We start from the raw sequence: 15,363 nt of genomic DNA on the forward strand, positions 1-15,363 counted from the left end.
GTGCATCCATCCATCCATTATCTTCCGTTTATCCGAGGCCGGGTCGCGATGGCAGCAGGCTAAGCAAGGTGACCCAGGCACCAGTCACCTCGCACCTTACCTTGTGCCACTTGTAGAAAAGCAATATCCCACTCGAGGTTAAGCGTTTTACTGAATATCAGCACAGTTGTGATTCAGCTATTACTGAATCACAGCTGTGCTGATATTCCAAACAACACTCCATCTCAAGTGAGATTGCTTATTGGTATCAGGTTTATCTATCCCCCTTTTTCAAACTATGTAATATATGACATTACTTTTAACGTCTTGTAAGTTTTTTGTACTTATGCTGTATACCTGTAAACCAATATACTCTATATATACACATATATATTTTATGTATTATATTAATATAAAAGATCTGATTGGGTGAACCTTTAGTCTGAGAAAACATTTCTAACAGTGGCTGTCAGGAATGTGTATAGGCTAAGTACATAGTGCAATACTCCCATTTAAATGTAGTAGAGTCTTGTAAGAGTAAAAATACTCGTACTTTAAAATTATACTTTCCTCTTCTGGATTTCAACAGACTATTTTCTTCTTCCCCATATTCTTGAAAATTCAACAATTTGCTAAATTAACTTAAGCCTTCTGCCAATGTTTAACAGTAATATTAATGCTTCGCATGTTTTTTTGGAGTAAAGTAGAGACTGCCTTCTAAGTACCCATGTTTACCAGGATCAGTACTGGAATATTCTGGAGTATGTCAGAAATCTGTAGAAAGTCTGATTAGTTTGTACCCTGAAAGAACTAAAATGTGTGACACCTTCACAGGAATCTGATTAAATCAACAGGAGACAAAGTCCCTGCTCAGCCCAACAAGAGGTCCGGACATTTGACCACTGTACATTCAAGTGAAGCAAATTCAAAGCACAAATACACAGTAAACACACATTTTGAACCAATTTACTTTCTCAAAGTTGTTTTGTGCTCAACATGTTGAAATATCACAATACCGAACTGCATACTAAATTACATTCCAGAAATATGAAACAGTAACACTGTAAATATTCACAACTGAAGTGGAAACAGGAATGTTAAAGCATGTACAAAACCTTACATCTCTCAGCAGGTCATATTCTTTATTAACTATAAGCAACAGCCTTGGCATTTCTATTCAATATCAGTAGACACTGAAAATTAAAAGGCATTTTAACAAAAACTCTGTTGCTTATTTTAATTCCATGAAAAATAAGTTATTATACAACATATCCATATGAAAAAATGTACAAGGTTTGTGCATCAAAGCACAGCAAAAAGAATAGAAATTATGAATCATGGCGAGTCTGTCAGGTGAGCAAATGCTGACTAAGGGCTGGAATGGAAAGTTTTACATTTGCACTCTATGAACGGCACATCACCAGTCCAGGCATGACTAAGAGCATCCACCGACTGTGGTAGTGTTGGAGGTTGCAAACAATATCTGGCTAAAGCAAGCAGGAAACCAGGAGGTGAGCATGTCTGCAGAAAGGTGGCAGCAAATGTACAGCGTGGCACAAAATATTAAGGGCTGAATTAAAAGTAGTTTTAGCACAGCACGTTTTTAACTCTCAGCCTGACTTGAACAGTAGAATTGCCACTTGGCCCAGATAGAAGTAGATGAAATGCTTCGTCTCGTGCGTCACATAGCTGCCAAAGTTCCTCCCAACAATGCAATGCCATGTGGGGTTGTACTTTTTGTCAAACTCCTGCAGGGGAGACAAAAAATAATTAGCACATCATAGACATGAATGCAACAATTTTACGACTCATTTAAAACTGATCTACTGTACCTTTTTGACATAGGCAGCGATATCCTTCTCAATGTTGTACTTTTCCATAGCCTGCATGGCACAGTCCACTGCATCCTGCTGCATTTCATCAGACATGTCAGCATTTTTTATCACTGCCTTCTTGTCAGTCATGTTGGCTTTTGGACTGTAGAGGAGAAAGAAACATTGACATTTTCCACTCAGTTATCTCTAGTTTCACTGAGACTCACCATCTCCAGGGCTAAAACATGGCTACCATTTGCTTATAGAAACAAATAGTCACTTGGCTGTTATGGGCTTACTTTTTTGCATGATAAAGATAGGATTTGCATGATTTACAAATGAGAGCTAAATGTTTTATGGCACATTATCCAAACCATTGAGTGGACAGGAGGCCTCATGAAGCAGGAAGTCATCTGAATAACTTTGAGAAAAGTCTGTCAGATGTTCACTGAAGCACGGTTGCTCTGCATCACACTTTGTGCAGTATAATAGATAAAACTGTGATAATGGTTTGGGAAACGGACACAATAAGTCCTGTTTGCAAGTATCACAGTATCATGACATCATTATTTAGAGACATGAATGAAAAAGATGCACCTACACTGTGCAGCTGACAGCATTGTAACTTTGGTTTGCCGTTACTGTTACTACTTCCAGTTCTTCCTTTTAACAAGTGACTTCTAGCAATAATCCAGCTCGTCATGTGTGCAAACAAATCCAATAGTGTAAGGAGCACTCGTACAGCCCATCAGGTCAAACACAAGAGACACAGGCGAGATTAGCATGCACACAACAGAAGCCTCAGTATTCACCCTCACCTGTTTACAAAGCTCAGGTTGAATTAGCATAAAATGCAGCGATACACACTACCATACATAAATCAAACTCTTACCGTCTTTCAATTAAGTATGAATGTTCAGAAGCGTGCGTAACGGGCAGCTGCACAGTTTTTCGTTCATTTATGAAAGGAAAGCGTGCGTCCCAGCCCCGCCCTCCACATCACATCTGCTCTCTGATTGGCTGGAGCGAAGCCTCCACCCTGGTGACGGCGTTTTTCACTTGCGGACAGCTGCCTGCATCTTATTTCCCCCCAGAATGCACCATTTTCACCCACAGCCCCCCCACCTTTCCTTCAGAGGGCGTGATCGAGGCAGATGACCGGTGGTTGATCGATAGTATTGATCCGAATAACTAAGAGCGCTTGCAACGCATTTAAATGTAGATAAAACAGGCCCCGAGATTATGAATGGAAGACACAATGAAGAGCTAACTGCTTTAAAAAATAAAGATTTTCAGATTTTTTTAAGGACGCCATTGTTATATCCAAAGCTATTTTTATTCAAACAGGAAGCAGAAATGTATGAAGTACTCAAAGATCTCACAATTCACCTATCTGAATTCTCCACTAAATCACTGTTTATTAAACAACAAAACAAGGTATACACTTATACACAATCTATTTACCTAAAACATGAATGAATGTTTACTCCTTTTTTATTTTTTTATATAATTTTTTTTTTTCATTCACATCTTTTCATAAATATTGGTGTCTGTTACGCTGAAATTGCTGAGACTGGTTTATGACCCTGGTTTAAAGCTTACTGAGGAAACTTTAAAAATATTGTAGCTTTTATGAAGCCTTGGTTTACATCTGAAAACACTAAAAGTCAAGAATTAGAATTTTATGCAAAGTAAAGTCAATGATGCTGCTCTTCAAATAATTTATCTATAATTTAATAAAAATTAAAAATTAAATTTTATCTCCACTCAAAACCGTGCTTATTGTAAGTTACATGGATGTTTAATAAATCACATGGAGAGTTTGACACTACAAACCTTTTTTCCTCAATATTCTGCTGAAGTTTGTGATGTGTAGATGGCTCTAGTGTAAATTTACATAACAATAAATGAATCAATCTTAGCCCAGTATGCAAAGAACATAACCTCATGCAACCTCTTTGTTAAATCTAAACTAAAGTCCACCCTTGTCCAGTTGGGGATTTATTGGAAACATTCTTTTCTTACTCATAGTCTGGATTTTGAAACACAGAGCTATGAGTCTAAGAATTTTGAATGAAGCAATTTGGCTTTTTTTATAACTGAGACATGAATAACTTTTCCAAGCTGTGTATTTTAATTTGGTTTAAAATATGACTGAGGGCTGCACGGTGGTGAGATGGTTAGCACTGTTGCCTCACAGCTAGGTTACCGGTGCAAACCCCGGTTTGGACAAAGTTGGCCTTTCTGTGCAGAGTTTGCATGTTCTCCCCGTGCATGCGTAGGTTCCCCCCAGGGTCTCAGGCGTTCTCCCACAGTTCAAAGACATGCTTGTAAGGTTATTTGGTGACTCTAAATTTACCACAGGTGTGGGTGTGAGTGCGAAAGGTTGTCTGTCTCTATGTGTCAGCCCTGTGATTGACTGGTGACCAGTCCAGGGTGCCATAGCTGGGATAGGCTCCAGCCCCTCCGCGACCCTGAACAGGATAAGCAGTATAGATAATGGATGGATGGAATATAACTGTAAAAAATCTGTGAGGGAAACGTTGTGGATGTTCATAGGTGTTATTTGCAGCCTTCGGGGGGAAAAGAACACAGTGAAAGAAAAACAAAAATTCAAGGATTGTTATTGAAAGTTTTATTAAAAGAGAATAAAGCTTTTAAATGCTGGAGACTATACTTGACAAAAATCAGAAATCATCCTAAGAAAGAATACAAACCACATTAAAGTGACATTTCCTTGTTGCCTCCCGGTCCTCCCTCTTCCCTCCCTCCTCCACTGTAAATAGATTTCCACTATTTACCACTTTCCTTAAGCGTGTGGATCCATCCTGCACCTCCCAGCCCTCCTCCTGGTTTTGCGCTGAGCTTCGCTGATTTTATTCATAATTTAAAAAAACAAAAATCTGAAAAGTAATTGCTTGTCGCGGTGACGTCGGATATTCAGTCTCTGAGGCCTCAAACAAAATTTGAAAAAATAATTTGGATTATTTGAAAGCCAATTTAGTTTGAATATTTAACTACATTATTTCCGGTTTGATGGGGTTTTGTGGACAGAGCCGGTGGGTCGGGATCCTCTCCCAGTAAAATGTTCCCACGCTCCTGCTTCCTGAATCCATCCTGAAGCCTAAGCCTAATCCTGATCTGATCCTGAATCCTGATCCGGCTCCGGAATGGTGAGGCACTGAGCCCAGTCCAAACCTTCAGAATACCAGCAGAACCAAAGAGAAGGAGGCAAGTTAGAAACACACCTTCAGAGAATACTTAAAGAAAATGTCAATAAATGCATCTACCAGGGACTTTACTTTGAGGTGAAAAAGGAACACCATCTATAATCAATCCCAAAAAAGTTTTACTTTGGATACTAAAAGATGAAGAAAAGAAACAAAAAAAACAACAAACTTTGGGTCTCCAAATACAAACTTGTTACAACTGAAAACATTTAACAACACTATTGTCAAGTTTACAAAAAGAAACTTGACAGCCTTATAATGCAGATTTCACAGTTGACAGGGCACAGCAATCATACCATTGGTGCCATATTTGACTCCTCCTCCTCCTGTTAATCCTAATATGAACTGTTTCCTCTGTTCCAATCCTATCCTGTTCCTCTGATCTCTACAGAGAGACACACAAGAAGGTCAAAGGACAGTAGTATATGTTTAAAAGGAAGTAAGCTTTTTTTTTTTCAAACATAAAGCATACAATGAGGACAATCAGTGGAAGAAAAAAAGAGGGAAGCTGGAGAGGTGGTTAGCAGGGGAAAAAAAAGAAAGAATGAGCGTGAAACTGAGCCATGCAAACAGACCACACTTATCTTTTCTGTAAAAATGAAAACTTAAAACAAAACTGCAACAAAAGCAGGGGAAACGGGGAACCCAAAAGAAGTCAGAGAAAAGAGGTAACACATGACATGATCCGTGGATAGTACACAGGACTTGTTAACTGATGTGACGATTTCCTCTCCGGCTCTGAGGCACTCTTTGCTTTAGTTCAGTCGAATCTAGGTGCGGGAGCGAGAGCGGGAGCGGGAACGCCGGGGAGAGTAACGTGGAGATCCTCTGCCACCACGACGAGGGGAGTAGCCGCGTGACGGGCTCTTGCTTCGGCTGCGACTGCGGCTACGAGAGCGGGAACGACCGTAGCTGGGGCTGCGAGGGCCGTCCGTCTTCACGCGAATGTAGGCCGTTTCTCCCTAAACACACAAAACAGAACATCAATTACCACATGTAAGCCACTACAAGGGACTCAGTTAGAACCATATTAGCCATGATACTGTGTCCTGCTTTCTTCATTTGAGAAACCTTTCAATTCAAGCATGTAGTCCCGGAGCCATTCCGTATCAAAGCTAGCCTGAGGCTGTAACCCTTTACGTACCTCATGGGAGCGAAACTTGGTATTATCCAATTTACGGACAGCGTAGCTCATGTCTTCTTTGCGGTCAAACTCCACCACCCCGGTGCCATCACGATACACGTCCGCATAACATACATCACCTGCCTCTCGCATGTGATCCTTCAGGTCCTGCCAGCTTCCACTGGGAGGAAGGCCTGATGGAAAAAGCTGGTGTCAGTGTCAAACATTTAACAATTGACTTGGGTTAAGATACAGGGAGGCACGCGCCACTCACCTGAAACAAGAAGCCTGTACTCAGAGCGTCGGGAAGGGGGTCCATGCCTTCCCCTCGGGGGGCCCATTGCACCGCCGCCGCCGCCGCCACCACCACCACCGCCTCCTCCTCCTCCTCCTCCCCTTCCACTTCTAGGAAACTCGACACGCAGGCGGTAGCCGTCATAGTCATAACCGTCACGTCCCTGAACAGCATCCTCGGAATCCCTGTGAGATCCAACAAGAAGCAATCATCAATCCCTTGGACTCAGGACATTAATCAAGCCTACTGGTTTAAGTTTGGTTGCAAAATGTTATCTTAACACTACCGGGGTTAAAAAAAAAACAAAGCATGCAAACATTTATAATTAATTAGGATAGAGAATATGTCCAGTATGCACAGGTATAATCAGGCTAGGAATGACATCAAAAGTTAAACACTGCAATCCAAAGTAGTCATTTTGTGTTCCTTGTCATCAAATTCCTGTATTTGTGGAAATATTGAGCAGATCAATTTTGCTCACTTTCCTGCAGTCAATGGCACCCTTCTTTTCTTTCTTGAGTTGAATAAGGCCCATTTGGGAAGCCCTTTACCATCGGTTTTTTGGTGGGTTAATGGATTTCTCCTTTAAACTATAAAATTGTATAATTTGAGACTAAAACATTTTACATTGCAAGGCTGATTCAAGGTGGTTTGACAAGACTAGTCCTGTAGAGTCTTGGTCAAAGAAAGACATTTGTAATACAGCTAGTGGAACAAGAGTCCAGAGTCCAGCATGATACATTCGTTTGTAATGTCTGCTTTGATCAATTCAATGAAGACTAATCTGTCATGTGTTGTCTCAATTGACTGAATAGAACAGAACAGTTAGTTTCATTTTCACCATGTGCCTTTTTGACTAACCAGAAAGTCAAAAATTCGAAGATATTGGATGAACTAATGCAAAACAGGAAAACGTAGAAAAACACATTCGAGAAGCTAGAACCAGACAACTGACCTGGATCAAGATCACATTCTTAATGGTTGCAAATTCGTTTCCGGTCTATCAACTCAGGGATGTATTTAGTAGTATTTCAGTTTGAAACGCTTGCGTCCCACGTGTGGTTTACCTGCGAACTGGTTTTCCAGGTTACAGCTACATTAAACGTGTCCTGAAAACAGGTTTGGGTGCGGCATAACTTTCACTTACCTGGCTAAAACAAATGTATTCTACGACAGCCTGTGGGATGATTTTATATTGAAACACCTCTCAGTGTAATTTAATACCATGCAATAGCACCACAAACTACTGCCGCCAAAATTACCAAAGAAAAGACTAGCTCCTTTCCTAAACAGTTAAACACTGTAACCTATATATAGGTAAGATTTGTTTCTACATTATTACGAGCACTTGAGTGCATGTTTCCATTTGCATGAGTGTTTATATCTCATGAAAGCAGGTTTGGGTGCAACAATGGGGACCTAAGTGAACGTGGGGGAGCTCTGCGGGTCACCTCGGGTCCTCGAACTGCACAAAGGCAAACGGGGGTCCAGCTCTCCGGTTCTTCAGATCAATATCACGAATGGCTCCATACTTGTAAAACAAGTCTTCCACGTCTTTTGAGCGGATGTCAGGAGGAAGATTTCCAACGTATATCCGACAGTCGTTACTCCCTGGTGGTCCTCGCATCATTCCTCCGCCAGACATGTTGGCACAAAACGAGCTAACAGTTCAGGAAGTTAGCACACCTCAGGTCTCCACCGCGCGGGAAAACGATTAAAATACCCTTTAGCAGGCAACTGAATTTAAGATACGGTCGGTGAATTACGCGTCGACTATTTGACTTAAGCTAAAAATGGTCAGAATGGATGTTCAAACAATTAAATTAACAACAGCTAGCTAAAAGTTACAAGCAGCGACTACTTCCACCAACAATGCGCTCTGCTTCAGGGAACTGTTGGATCACAACGAGCTTTAAAGCAGAGCACAGCGCCCCCTGCTGCGCGGGAGAGTGACGCACATCCTCTACCGTGTGAGCTAAGCTGAAAAGTCAAGTCAAATTTTATTTATATAGCAGTAAGGTTTTTAATCTGCTTTTAAAGTTCAGTGTTGGGGCCCTCTTTTGCATGTCTGTCATATATAAGCCATTTAAAGCTTTGTACACAAGTAGGACCATTTTAAAATCAATTCGTGTTTTAATGGGGAGCCAGTGTAGGGATCTAAGAACAAGTGCGATGTGTTCAAACTTTTTAGTTCTGGTGAGAATTTGTGCAGCTGCATTTTTAATTAATTGTAGACGCTGGACAGCTGATTTTGGGAGGCAGGTGGGTAGACTATTGCAGTAGTCTAGTCTACTTGTTATGAATACATGTATTAATTTGTCAACGTCAGAAAACTCTCTCTAATTCCGAAACAACAGTTGCCAAATTAATCCCAATTTAAGGAGCTGTTCGGGAGTTTTTAATTGTCTGAAAATTATTTTAATCAGCGGAGGATAATTCATTATAATTTTAACATCAACAATTCCAAACTGGGAAAACAACGAAAATTATGTAATATGAACAAAAAAAGAACATTTATTGAGGTGGAGGTTTGGTTGTTTTCTCTACAGTATCTGTATCTATCATATCCATATCATCCTCTTTGCCATTTCCATCTTTAACACAAATAAAAGTGTGAATGAATCTGAATCACAGGATTTATTGGAATCTGATTTCAAGCCAGCATCAAAAGACAGTCAGTGGTTTAATTTGTCTTGCAAAAAGACTTAAAAACAACTTAATGAAGACTGTAACATGCATTTGCCGGGAAAAGGTTTTAAGTACATCTTGTGTTTATGTAATTTTGTTCATCTAATATTTGCAAGGACATAAGCAAAAAATGGGAGTCAGTTGTTTCATAGAGATTGCCTCCCACATTAAAATAAAAATAATTTAAAATCAGATACTTACCAAATACAAAAAATATAAATTACAACGCAAGTCTTTATTTGTAAATAACTTAGAATGGAAGTGGAATTCAAATATAAAACTTGTACACATTTACAACAATTCAAGCTTCCCAGCATACCGTGTCAGACAGCCATAGCAACCATTCATTAGTCTTAAAATGACAATAACTTAATACATGAAACAATAAAAATCATACGACTGTTTTGAAAACCCCACACCCCGATGCTGCAAAAGAGTCTTTCTTCATGCTTGTACCTGAAGTCAAGGCCACTGACAAAAACTGTTTGCTCATAATGCATTTTTTTCGTTCAGACCACATGTTAAACACATCTCCTCTTCAAGTGTCCCTCAGTCCTTCTTGGTCTTCTTCTCTTGGCGTTGCTTCCTCACCTCAGACACGATTTTCAGCAGCGACAGCAGGATAGGCACACACATGGGCAGGAAGAGAGGTATATAGATGGCAAACTTCTGGTCATCAGGAAAGTAGAGGAGGTGGAGGAGGGACGGGTCAAAGAAGGCTCTTTCTGAAGCCAAGATGGCTTCTTTACTGTACTGCAGAGCAAAGCCGAGGTTCCCCGCCTCTAACTCTGCCACAGCCAGCTGCAGGGACGTGACTGCGCTGGAAACCTGAGTGACATAAAGAACGAGCACAGGCTGATCAATACTAAAGCAATTATAGGAAAAAGATACGTTTTTTTTAGTACTTAAATAGAGTCTTTTCAAATACTAATGTTGGCACTTTGATCCTTTTGTTTTGATTGCAAAATGTAGCATGTTTCCTATCTGGCAGTAGCAGTTAACATTTTTCACATTGATCACAAAATATGGCCAGGGTGTACGGTGCTGACCATAAACTGCAATGTTGATTAATAATGGAAAAGGTAACTGTAAGTCAACTTACAACAACGTGTTCATTGAATCAATCTCATCCATGCTTTTAGCCGTTTGTTTGGTTGATATTTTAGCTAAGCTATGCAAGAAGATGACGTTCCAAATCTTACCACCTACTAAGCTCTGACCGCGGACAGCTGTAAATGAGCACAACGTCAGACCTATTTGAGTCGCTCAACAAGTCTAAGATGAATACAGATTATCACAGGTCTTGAGCCATGCTAGTCAAATGCTTTTTTATTATGCCCTTGAACACAGCTCTACACAGCCAGAGATGTGCATCCTTGCTTGAATCTTGAACGTGAAATCTTGATCCTTTGATTGGATAAAATGTGTATTTGCTGAAATTAAATTGGTGTGCATGAGGGGTACTTGTAACTTTAAATACATTCATAGGAAGTGAACACAAGAGTGCATGATCTTTGGTAAGATTCTTAATAGTTTTATACAGACTTATATGTGCACACAAATAGACACAGCCACCATTTAGTGCCACTGTGTGTGCATCCTACCTGTTCGGCAATGTTGTCATTGATAACAATGTTTCCTATCTGGTCCAGCAGCTGTGCCAGCGAGGTGATGGTGGTCGTTGCTGTTGCAACATTTTCCACACTGCGACTCCACATGAGCCGATCCAGCTCCCAATCAGCCAGTCCTGTGCTGCCGCACGGGGCCATCAGGAAGCCAGGCGGAGGGGTCGATGTCTGCACACCCAGCAGCAGTCTGCCAGGACACGGAACAGGAAGGTGAGCGTGTGTCTACAGGAGAAAGCAATACCTGTCGCATTGTAGGTGTCCACTTACCGAAGCTGTGCAAGGAAGACTCCCATGACTTTGGCCATGTTGATGTTGATGCCTACAGGGAACTCTGTCTCTGGTCCATAAAAACCATTAACATTATAGACCTGAGTAAATATGGTAAGAGACATTTAGTAACCAACACACCAAATTAAGAGAAAAACACTGCAAAGGTTAGACATTATTACTCCTTTACAACATATTTATATTATATTATCTTACCATGATCCCACCCCATCGAGGAGAGTGAAACGCATTAGAAGTCACTTCCTGTTTCTGACGGTCATGGATGTAAAGGGGTGAATGGGCGGCATCCGGGACGTACAGAAGAAAATTCAGCACCGGGTTGGATGATGCCGCATTTGAGCCTCAAAATTGCAAGAAATAAATTAATTAATAAAAGAAGTTTAATATGAACACACCAGAAACTAAATCACGTTCCTACATGTGGCATTTATAAAAACATTCAGCACGTGTTTCCTTTTACCGAGTCTTGCCTCCACAGGGTTGATGACATGCGCAAGGCTGTCAGAGTTGAGTGTGTAGCCGTCACGGCTGCTGTCAAAGCGCGGGTTGACGCCGAGCATGGTGTAGTATAATGTCTGTGAGGAGAATATATTTGTTAACATACGCTAGCTGAGCATCTTGTCATTGTGATGTGGGTGCTGTAAGATGTGGACTCTCTACCTGAGAGTCAATGCTGAAGTTGGCCAGCGGGGCCAGTTTTGTCAGCAAAGGTTGGATGTAGGTCTGCACGGCGCCCTCGATGTCCCAGTGCAGCCGGTGTGACTTTGGGTCTGGGTTCAGCAGACTGAAGGTAATTTCATAACCTAAAGAGAAGATCAGAAAAAAGGAATGATTTTCACTGAAACAGAAGTTGGTTCACTTTATAGCTGTGCTGAAACAAACACTGACCTGGACTGGATTTAAAGGCCCTCATGCTGTCAGCAATGCTCTCTTTGTTGCCGGGGCTGAGGCGGACTCGGTCGCTGAGGGCAGCGGTGATGTCGGTGTGGCTAAAAGACATCACCTGCAGCACCTGCTTGATGCGAGGCTCCAGGTGAGCCAGTAATTGCTCCAGGGTCCTGCCCACTCTCATCTGGGCACCGATGCGCAGCAGGGCTGTGCGTCGCTGACCGATATAAACGTCTACATCCTGCAGCATGAAGGTACAGGCTGGTTTAGGGTATTGTATTGTCTTCTAATACAGAGTGACACAAATGACTCATAATCCTGTTTACAAGCTGTGCAAGAATGTGTTGAATTTACTTAATTAGAAGTAAGACGCTCAGCAGTAATGATGATTTTAGATAGGTCTTCTTCAGTGGACAAGATAATAAAGAATTAGAAAGAGAAGCTAAAATATCACATTTAAAAGCTAGATTTCTATTAAAAATCAAAACAATAAGATAAGATAAGAACCTCAGGCAGCAGTGAAGACGACTCTGGGATCACATACACAACTAAAGAACCACAGGGACTCTCACTGAGCGTGTGCAGGGACAGATCTGCCTCTGAAAAAGAAGAACAAGAGAGAGAGAGATATTACTATCTGCCGTCTCACAGAGACAAAATGTGATCATCTGAATATTTGGAAACTAGATCTGACAGGCAGGCAGCATCTCACCTGCAGCAGTGGGCTGGTTCAGAGCATCCTCCTCCATGATTGTAGCTGTGCGGTACTTTGTCTCATATCTGTACCTCAAAGACGTGTTCTCTGGAAAGAAAGAAGAATTTGAGATGAGATTTACCTTGTTGTACTTATATTTTTGGAACCATAAGATGTCGGACAGACGGTCTTAATTAATCACCATCTACTATGTGTTCATCATCCTGCGTCTGCATTAGAGGGACTTTCTTCTGCTGCTCTGGCGTCACAGTCCCCCGTGCAAACACAACCTCAACGTCAGCACTCAACTGCAGCTACAACAGAAAAGAATAAAGAGAGAGACACTTTTAAAATTACACAATGGACAACAAGATAGGGATATGTAATTAAAAGCAAGAACACACACAAACCTGCAGATTATCCAGCTCTTTTATCTGACTGACAGGCAACCAGGCTCGGTATGTTTCAGTTGTTCGCCACCACAGAGGGACTCCCACGATGATGACCACTGCTGCTATGGACAGAGCAGCGAGCTGGCCACGCCTGCGCTCTGAGAGACAGACAGAAACAGGGAGACAGATAAGCCTCAGTGCATTACTCGAGATGATACACACCTGAAAGCTTCACAGATTGTGTCATGTTGTTTATGATGTGGTTGCTGCCCCATAGGCTATAGGCCATAGTGAGCCATTTTGAAATGCACTGTGCAGGATTGTTTCATCAAGATGTACATATTATTATCACAATATCAAAAGGTACATGTACCATAGGAGGATTTTATCAACATGATTTACACCTACATGGCCTGACTGACACCTAACTGGAGAACACTGATTAGATCATGTTAAACAAAAATCAGTTTAATCTATAAAAGATTGAGCTATGTGCTAGATGGCAAACCCACCCCATAGTTTATTAAATTATCAACACATACAGACAACTTAAATTGGTCAAAACACACCATGTGCAGCACCTGGCTTGGTTTTATAGCTGGGAAAATACACTATTAGGGGATAAATGGTTTTTTGCTCTACTATGGGATATTTAGGAACTCTAAATAAATAATTCAATTGAATATTAAAAACAAGAGACACAACTCAATGGGAAATCAAACAGCAGTTTCTTCAGATCGGGCATCATTTCTGTAGCTGCTGCTGAGGCTATGATTAGCTCGCTGTTAGCCACAGAGGCTCCTAAGATGGAGAAAACACCAGAAACGTACAAGCGTCGCTACAACCGTTAAACATGAAAAATATGCTCCAACAAACCTCCTTTAACCTGCTCTAATGCTACATAAAATATATTACAAGGAATTGATTTATATAGATTCAGTTCTGAATCAACTCACCCACTTCCGTGGTAGCCATTGCTGTCAGTAAAGTGAATGGGTGCGTTTGTTTTTGTTTAATTCATCCGGTCGTAGATCACGTGACCGAGAAAAAGCAACGAATCGGCCGATTCACGTGGTTGTAAAAACAAAAATAACCCAGCATCCAGATACGAAGATAGAATTTTATTGAATGCACCTAAAAAAGACTTGTGATATACACCTGTCTTTCCGCTTCTAACCCATAGACTGTATAAAACCAACGAAGATTGAGGGCTAGCTTGAGACGCAGTAAGGGACAATAACCACCGGCCAACACGGTGAATAAATTAAGCACTCAAACGCAATGTGAGATAGTTGCATCCGTATGTTCAGATATTTTGTTTAACAGCGCCCCTTGAGGTGGCTTACATTATTAATGTATCATTTTTTAAACCTCATTTCAAATGTTTGGTGTACATGTTTTGAATGTTGTAGTGATTACATATCGGTCTGTATTATACTGGGCAGCGTTTTTTGCCCACTTTTCGAAAGAAGAATAAAAATATGAGACACCTTATAGTCTATAGAATAGACTGCATAACTAATCAGATGTTCTACCATGGGGGTACTTATTATTACATTTTTTTTTTTTTAAACAATTTGGATAGTTGCATCGTGCGTTTTATGTAATTGGTCTTAATTCAATTTTTTTTTTATTAAGATCTTTGTAACTTTGGTTTGAAAAGTGCAATATAATTAGGTGCATCATTATTTTTTCTCAGGACTCTATATGAATGTACATAAACAAAACTAGACAGCATAAAAAAACATTTAATTCTTATATTTTCTTCACCTGCACTCACCTTGAGAGGTGTTATAGAGAGAAATGCTGTATATTTCAGAGGCAACTTCAGTTTCTCTGTCGTCTCTGAGCAGCTTTACTGGAGCAGCTGGGGGTTTAAGGCGTTGCTCAAGGGCACCTCAGTGCTTGCACGCACTGCTCTTTCACTTTGATTGATTAAGCTGATAAAAGAATTGTCCGGATGACATTCTGATTGAGCCTTTGAGCCACTGATAAAACAATCAGTTGTCCGGTGTTACCCCACAGGAGGCCTTACAATTTAAGGGGGTGATTCTAGCAGGTTCTGAACCAGGATACTGAGTGTTGTTGGCAATATTTTTTATTTTGATTAAAAATAAAAAGCCTATGGACAATTGAAACTGCATTTTATAACCAACAACACATAGGACCTCTTATTCAGAATAGCTTTGATACACCATGCTATAGAAATGTTATTTAGTCCAATTCTCATGTGAGATCGCTTATGTCTTATATTTAGCTACCCGGAAGTAAATTGTAAACACTTCTATCCTTACACTATACTACTATACTTAGAATACCATTTAATGTGATAGAAGAAGGCAAA

General features: G+C 40.6%; 3 protein-coding genes across 4 annotated transcripts; all 3 read right to left on the reverse strand.

Annotated features, from left to right (window-relative positions):
- Nucleotides 1-929: 929 nt before the first annotated feature.
- dynll2b (dynein, light chain, LC8-type 2b) lies at nt 930-2,776 on the reverse strand. The gene is made up of 3 exons (XM_069672186.1): nt 2,686-2,776; nt 1,812-1,956; nt 930-1,727 (listed from the first exon to the last, which is right to left on the reverse strand). Exons 2-3 carry the CDS (start codon nt 1,941-1,943, stop codon nt 1,590-1,592), a joined length of 270 nt encoding a protein of 89 aa, XP_069528287.1. The 5' UTR covers nt 1,944-1,956; nt 2,686-2,776; the 3' UTR covers nt 930-1,589.
- Nucleotides 2,777-4,413: 1,637 nt separating this feature from the next.
- On the reverse strand, nt 4,414-8,328 carry LOC138604560 (serine/arginine-rich splicing factor 1B-like). Of its 2 annotated transcripts, XR_011309296.1 has the most exons (5): nt 7,893-8,328; nt 6,421-6,626; nt 6,168-6,340; nt 5,320-5,985; nt 4,414-4,991 (listed from the first exon to the last, which is right to left on the reverse strand). XR_011309296.1 is itself a non-coding variant. In XM_069676496.1 (4 exons), the coding sequence occupies exons 1-4, from the start codon at nt 8,084-8,086 to the stop codon at nt 5,794-5,796; spliced, it is 765 nt and encodes a 254-aa protein (XP_069532597.1). In that variant the 5' UTR covers nt 8,087-8,328; the 3' UTR covers nt 4,414-5,793. The 2 variants fall into 2 exon arrangements, 1 of the variants encoding a protein (XP_069532597.1); XM_069676496.1 differs by having other exon boundaries at nt 4,414-5,985.
- Nucleotides 8,329-8,905: 577 nt separating this feature from the next.
- On the reverse strand, nt 8,906-14,007 carry pigs (phosphatidylinositol glycan anchor biosynthesis, class S). The gene is made up of 12 exons (XM_069673342.1): nt 13,976-14,007; nt 13,038-13,177; nt 12,830-12,941; nt 12,646-12,735; nt 12,441-12,532; nt 11,934-12,174; nt 11,706-11,848; nt 11,506-11,620; nt 11,241-11,386; nt 11,025-11,125; nt 10,734-10,944; nt 8,906-9,957 (listed from the first exon to the last, which is right to left on the reverse strand). Exons 1-12 carry the CDS (start codon nt 13,992-13,994, stop codon nt 9,679-9,681), a joined length of 1,689 nt encoding a protein of 562 aa, XP_069529443.1. The 5' UTR covers nt 13,995-14,007; the 3' UTR covers nt 8,906-9,678.
- Nucleotides 14,008-15,363: the final 1,356 nt, after the last annotated feature.

Source organism: Semicossyphus pulcher, unplaced genomic scaffold (assembly GCF_022749685.1).
Source record: "Semicossyphus pulcher isolate SPU_LCO1_2020_fin unplaced genomic scaffold, fSemPul1.0.p SCAF_10, whole genome shotgun sequence".
In the NCBI taxonomy this organism is placed as follows: Eukaryota; Metazoa; Chordata; class Actinopteri; order Labriformes; family Labridae; genus Semicossyphus; species Semicossyphus pulcher.